This window comes from Castor canadensis, chromosome 9 (assembly GCF_047511655.1).
Source record: "Castor canadensis chromosome 9, mCasCan1.hap1v2, whole genome shotgun sequence".
Lineage (NCBI taxonomy): Eukaryota > Metazoa > Chordata > Mammalia > Rodentia > Castoridae > Castor > Castor canadensis.
The window spans coordinates 121400478-121407367 of NC_133394.1; the positions used below are offsets into that span (position 1 = coordinate 121400478).

The window sequence follows — 6890 nt, forward strand, 5'->3', positions numbered from 1 at the left end:
GCCTGGACAGAGGCCGGGAGAGTCCCAGTCTCCGCACCCTGGAGCCGGCTGGCGCGACGAGGTGGTGGCGGCGGGAGCCAAGGCCGCCCGGAGCCCGAGACCACAGGGCGGCGAGGACGGAGCCCTGGCCGGCGCCCAGTCCTGGCTTCCGCTGGGCCTGTCCCTCGCCCACCCTTCTGGGCACTCTCCGCAGCGTGGCACGTCCCTGATCTGGGTCCCTTGGCAAAGTCCTCACGCCGATCCCTGGGCTTCTCCTGTGCCACCTAGCAAGCTTGGTCAACCCAGCTTCTCTGGGCTGCACAGCAAAGCCCTCACCCCGTGTACAGTCTAAATTCCACTTTCACCCGAGTCATCTAAAACTGCCACCTTGAACACCGCTTCCTCGGTTCTCTGCACACTCTAGGTCCTCCAAAGGCAATTGGGAACCCGACATGGAATTGCCATGCACTCGGATGCGGCGCAGAGCACCGGGTCTGAATGGAGCGTCCTCCCGGGAACATGCGCTCTGCACCCCGCGTAGACACATCCGCGAGGCGTGGGGGGCACAGTGAGCCCAGCGGGACGCGAACCTTGTTCTCAGGACAGGCCTCGGAGCCGCGGAAGCGCACCTCCTCCCAGCCAGACCCAGTCATTCTGTCCTGTAGAGACATGCGTTCAAATCCCACCTGCGCGGTGGAGGAGCGGGCGAAGGAATGTTTCCCTATGTCCCGCGCGTCCGCTTCCGTATCCCCAGAGTGCGAGTCCCTTTGGGAAAACCCAGGAAGTACCCTCCCCCTTCTAAGTCACCCCCACCCAATCCGAGGGAACCGAGAAACTTGGACAATCACAGTCTTGTGCTTGACAACCTGTCCTCCATTCCCTCATGTGGATGGTGGTGGGAGAATAAGGATGGGAGAAATTCCATGTGCGGAGTCCAAAGGGGGTCCAGGCGCCTCCTGTTCCAAATGCAGATTCATATTCATGAGAGCGGGATAAATAAAGACAAATCCCCGCTGTAATAACACTTGGATTCACATCCGTCTTTGCTGGCCTTTAGGTTTAGGGGACTGAAGACAGATGTTTACGTCCCTTTTCTCCTCTTGTCTGGTGACCATAAAGAAAAACCATTTAGAGTGTTGCAATTTGTTTCCGGCGCAGTAAAACCTTGTACACATTTATTTTCATTTCACCCTTGTGCACAAAAAAAGTGCACACTGGTCACCAAGGACCCTTCTTTATCAAATACGCATTGTACAACATACAACTGCAATAAAACTATCAGCTCTCCCCATAAAACTATCACCAGGTTTCTCGGTAGGCTCCCGACTTCAGCGCTTTTCCCAGGTCCTGAGGATGCTCAAACACCTGAGACGCAGCAGAAAGTCACCCCGCAGAGCAGCGCAGGGCTGGGGGGCCGCTGTCTCTGCTTAATCCATTACCGTGTCCACAGCAGTTTAGTGCGCAATAAAACAGGGTGACAGTGGAGAGCGGGCGCCCATCCACTCTCCGGCACTAGCATCGAATTAAACCACTTAGTTTGGCAAACACTGAACGCCTAAATGCCCCTATAAAGACTTTATGAGTTTGTTACTTTAATTACTGACTTGTTACAGAGCACATAAAGGGGGTAATGAATGCAATAAAACTAATTATCTACACATTTAATTCATATAAAATATCCAGGGTTTGTTTACACCACACGGCGATTCAGCTAAGCATTCCCCCTCTTGTCCACCGAGAGGAAGGATTTAATGAAATAGTTTCCCTTATTCTGCTAGAGTCTAACGAACCAAATGAAAATTACCCTCCGCTTAAATCATGGGGCCACCGAGGTCCACAAATCACCGCTCACTTCTTTGTCTGCACTTCGCTGCCAGCTCCCACCCAAGAGCCTAAGGAATTGGACAGGGAAGGTGCCCGGCCTGGAGCCTTTGCCTGGGCACTTAAATGGCAAGGGATTCGCTCAGCGCAGTCCACAAACCTAAAGGGCAAACAGACAGCAATCCTCTTTGGGAAGCCCGGGTCTGGGTGCCTGAAAAAAATTACAGGCGAAAAAGAGGGGGCGAGCGGGAGAGGATGAAGAGGAGATACCTTTGGGTCTCCTTCATGCCCTCTCGGTAGTTATCGCGTAATTAAAATGAACCGTATGGAACCCCCAAACCAACCAAAGGCAAACCTGCGCTAAAGCAGAGAGACACAGCGCTGAGCCCAAAGAACTCATCGGCTGCGAAACCAGATGTTTTACATTCAAGAGCTTTCCTTGAATGTGTAATTTCTTTTATTTTACTTTTAAGGGGCTGTATGCCCGAATCTCTTGAAAGCACATGAAGCAGCAAGGAGAAATGCAATTGATAAGACGTTCTCTATTTTTGCGCCCCCTCTACCAGGTGTATTTTAAAGAAATCCGCTTATCGTTCATATAAACCCCCTTGGCCCACTTACTCTATGTTACAGGGCGCCTGAGTCTTGCCAATGTCCCAGTCCTTTATAACATTTCATGCACTTCGGGGGGTAGACTTGTTGTTAAATTGAGCGTGTAACACTCTTACAAAACAGGTTTTCTATGACATCAAGGTTTCTTCTTCCTAACCAAGAAAAAAAAAAAAAAAGGACGAAGAAGGGGGAAACACACACACTATCTCAATTTATGCCTAAGGTATATGATCAGTTAAAAAGGCTTAAAAGCTCAGGGAAATTGGATCAGGGAGAATCGTCACCCAACTTTCATTATTTCCAAGTAGTGTGATTGAATTAAAGGGCAGGGAGCTGGTTAGAAGGGAGGATCAGGGGCTCGGTGCGTAATGGTGTGGTATTAAATTCTAATTAGAGATGCAGGAATCAATGATAGGGAGGTTGGACAGCTCAGTTCCCCAGTGCCAGCCCAATAGACGGATGAGTTATTGTCATGTAAAAAGCGCCAGCAATAAGACCAACCGCTTTGCTATTGTCCAAGTGGAAAGAGCCAAGTTTATTATGAGGACTATATGCTCTAGAGACCTCAGACAAGGCATCTCATAGGAGGCTTTTTCATAAAACTAGGCTCTGCTGGTAGTAAGGAGGCCAGTTTGGAGGCAGGCGTTGAGCTGTGCACATCTCCCCACTCCAGCCACCTTCTCCATATCCATCTTTTATTTCATTTTTCCACTTGGCTGAGCCATCCAGAACCTTTTCAATGTATAAAATGGAATATTCTTACCTCAATTCCTCTGCCTACGAGTCCTGTATGGCTGGGATGGACACCTCGAGCCTGGCTTCAGCCTATGCTGACTTCAGTTCCTGCAGCCAGGCCAGTGGCTTCCAGTATAACCCGATAAGGACCACTTTTGGGGCCACGTCCGGCTGCCCGTCCCTCACGCCGGGATCCTGCAGCCTCGGTACCCTCAGGGACCACCAGAGCAGTCCGTACGCCGCAGGTAAGGACCGCCAGCTCTCTCAGCGGAGGAAGCCGCCTTTCCGCTCGTATATAGGAAGCCTTGATTGCATTTGAAAATGGAAATGTGTTTAGTATTTACCAAACGAAATTTGCTTACACAAATGAAAGAATTTATCACGTTAGAAGCGATTGCAGGGAGGGGTAATTCACTTACAGGGTTACACTATCCTAGTCACACCCGAACCGCCAACAAAATTATCTTAAGCTGCCAAAATGATAGGCATAATTTATTTACTTTGCGATGAGACGTAAAGCTTAGAAAATAATTAAATAACAAAGAGTAAAGCTCATTACTGGCAGTGTCTCTTTTTTTAAGAACCGACAGCGGCTCACACCTCTTTGGCTGGTCATTTTTATTATCATTTCTTTCCTTTATTATTATTGGGTTTTTTGCAGCACTTTCTCCCAAATTTTGGGTCTCGGCTACTTCTGAGCATTGAAAAGTTGCAACAGTGAGAGTGTTTGGTAACTTCTTCCCTGGCTCTTTGATATTCCGATTGATGGTTTTGGACCCTTTTCCTGCTGAATGCGCTATAACAGGTTCTGGGCCTCACATTGACTACCATGCGCTCTTCCGACCCATCCAAAGGCACTTGTGCCAGAAGGACCCCGCCAAAGCCCAAAGTTTGCGCTCCCTGTTTCCGTCTATAACTAATCTGCTCTGTTTTCTCGGCAGTTCCCTAGATCGCCGGGTAGTAGTTCCCGGGTGACCTGACTTTGGTCCCCACATTCCGGCTCTGCGGCCCGCGCGCTCCTGACTGTTGTGCTCACTCTTTCCCCTCTGTCATCCTCTAGTTCCTTACAAACTCTTCACGGACCACGGCGGCCTCAACGAGAAACGCAAGCAGCGGCGCATCCGCACCACTTTCACAAGTGCGCAGCTCAAAGAGCTGGAGAGGGTCTTCGCCGAGACACACTACCCCGACATCTACACCCGGGAAGAGCTAGCTCTGAAGATCGACCTCACCGAGGCGCGAGTCCAGGTACCAGCGCCTGGAGCCTGGCCCTGACCCTGCTCCGCTGCTTCGTTTCGGGAGGGGTGGGGACGAGGGTTGGGTGGTGCTACTGAAAGTTTGAAATCCCGGGTCCTTGCAGAAAAAGGGGCCAGGGACCCAGGGTCCGTCAGAGAGGTCAGCTGTGGGCTGTGCGCGTGGAAAGGTTAGGGCGCGCGTCCTGGCAATTTGTTCTCAGCTGCAGAGTGTTTCCTTTCCGAGCAGAGGCATTCAGGCGTCTCGGGACATGAATGAGCTAGATTTCGGGGACAGGAAGTACCCTATGGGAGGAGGAATACAGACTTGCCTCTCCTTATATGCTGTGTTGGCCCCCCAACCCAAGCGCTTTTAACCTGGCTCTAAGGCTTATAGGTGCTTTTTCCTGGGAACTATAACGTGTGTCAGATTTGCAAGGAGGCTATTGATCCACGAGGGTCATGAACCTCAGTTTACTCTAACCTGTTAGGAACAAAGGTGGGCTCAGGCGCAGGCCGCGGCAACTCTAGGGGTGACCGCCAGCGGAAGAACGTTGTGCATCCCATGCTCCTTCTGGCAAAGGCCTGAATTGAGCTGCCTGCACCAAATCTGGAGACCCCCTCCTTCTACCATTTAGAGTTCAACTTTAGACCCGAGGCCTAGGCGTAGATGGCGAGCACCGGGTAGTTCAAGAAGCAGACTTAACAAAAAGGCACATCAAAACAAGGGCCTCCGTTTTGGAACCTTCCTGGGATCTGTGGTCTTTTTACCTCTCCTGCAAGTTGCCATTTCCCAGGCATGCTCACGCCCTAAGAAAGTTTCTCCGAAGATGCCCTAGCACAGAGGAGGGGTGTAGACTTGGGGGGAGGGTGCTCACTTTGGTGTTGAGTGTGCAGGTGGCTGTTTCTGTTCGCGCGCGTGAAAGTGAAAACAATCTGAAATTGATTCAGGCCACCCTGACCGCTGTTTTTCTCTGCTGTTTTCTTCTCTCCCTCTGCTTCGTCACCTCTCCTCTCTTGGGCCAGGTGTGGTTCCAGAACCGCCGCGCCAAGTTCCGCAAACAGGAGCGCGCAGCAGCGGCCGCAGCCGCCGCGGCCAAGAACGGTTCGTCGGGCAAGAAGTCTGACTCGTCCCGGGACGACGAGAGCAAAGAGGCCAAGAGCACCGACCCGGACAGCACTGGGGGCCCGGGCCCCAACCCCAACCCCACCCCCAGCTGCGGGGCGAGCGGCGGCGGCGGCGGCGGGCCCAGCCCGGCAGGAGCTCCGGGGGCTGCGGGACCCGGGGGCCCGGGAGGCGAACCCGGCAAGGGAGGCGCGGCGGCGGCGGCGGCGGCGGCGGCGGCTGCGGCGGCGGCGGCGGCAGCGGCGGCGGCCGGGGGCCTGGCTGCGGCTGGGGGTCCTGGACAAGGCTGGGCTCCTGGCCCCGGCCCCATCACATCCATCCCGGATTCGCTCGGGGGCCCCTTCGCCAGCGTCCTGTCCTCGCTCCAAAGACCCAACGGTGCCAAAACCGCCTTAGTGAAGAGCAGTATGTTCTGATCGGGGACCCGCGGCGGTGGCGGCGGCGGCGGTGGCGGGCGAGCCAGGGCAGGGCGGGCGAGTGGGCGAGTGGGTTAGGCCCAAGGCTATTATTGTCGCTGCTGCCGTGGCTTTTTCATCGAGGGCCTCAAAGAATCGCGATAGGAATACCGAGAAAATGACGTCGCCCCCATTCCAGCCCCACTCCTACCCCTTTCCTCAACCCCCAAACAAAGCAAAAGAAAAACACTTCCCTGGCTTCGCACCTGCTCTTGGCCACGCGGAGGCCGGGGCTCCGCCTGCTGACTGGCTGCGGGCAGCGTGGCCTGGACTCGGGGCCACTCTCAGGGGGCTGTGTCTGCGTATCGGGTGTGTGTCGGTCTGTCTCGGGGAATGTGTGTCTGTGGCCCGAGCAGGTGACAGGGAAAGATGGTAGGGCCACAACCAACTCAGTGACTTGCTTACTAAAAAAAAACCCACAAAAACTTAAAACTTCGGAAGGCCAACAACCATTAAAAAGAAAGGTTTAAAAGATCCAAGAAAATAAAATGACAAAGGAAAGGGGGGGACAAGGGAAGAGGCCGCAGCTGGCGCTAGCTGATGGCTTGATCTTGTGAGCCCCTAAATTTGCGCGCTCATGACAGCACGGACTTTTGGGGGGCTCTCCTTCTGGAGAGAATAGAGACGCCTTTCCAGCCCCACCGGTTCCCCCGGTGTCCTTGGGTTCAGGCCACTGCAGCGACGACTCGCTCAGACTGTCCCTGCGGCCAAAGTGACTTTCTTGCGCCCGCTTGCCTGTCCCCCATCTTGCCGGACACCAACCCGCCATTAGCGCATCTGAATCCCATATGGTCGCTACTCTCAGCCCCGAATCTTTGCAGCCTCTTGGCCCTGAAAGACGCCCTATACATGAGATGCCTTTTCATCCACAAACTCTGCAAACTGTGTCTCACATTTCACAACTCTCCTTGTTTTCTCTCCCACCACCCC

General features: G+C 53.6%; 1 protein-coding gene across 1 annotated transcript; it reads left to right on the top strand.

Annotated features, from left to right (window-relative positions):
• The first annotated feature begins 3151 nt into the window (after positions 1–3151).
• On the top strand, positions 3152–5921 carry Phox2b (paired like homeobox 2B). Its single transcript, XM_020182139.2, has 3 exons — positions 3152–3392; positions 4208–4395; positions 5406–5921. Exons 1-3 carry the CDS (start codon positions 3152–3154, stop codon positions 5919–5921), a joined length of 945 nt encoding a protein of 314 aa, XP_020037728.2.
• The last annotated feature ends 969 nt before the right edge of the window (positions 5922–6890 follow it).

Bases quoted from the DNA above. Each gene is read 5' to 3' on its own strand.
- Phox2b (XM_020182139.2), top strand. From the start codon at position 3,152: ATGTATAAAATGGAATATTCTTACCTCAATTCCTCTGCCTACGAGTCC. The intron at 3,393-4,207 runs GTAAGGACCGCC...GTCATCCTCTAG, and splicing joins GAGCAGTCCGTACGCCGCAG to TTCCTTACAAACTCTTCACG. The intron at 4,396-5,405 runs GTACCAGCGCCT...CTCTTGGGCCAG, and splicing joins TCACCGAGGCGCGAGTCCAG to GTGTGGTTCCAGAACCGCCG.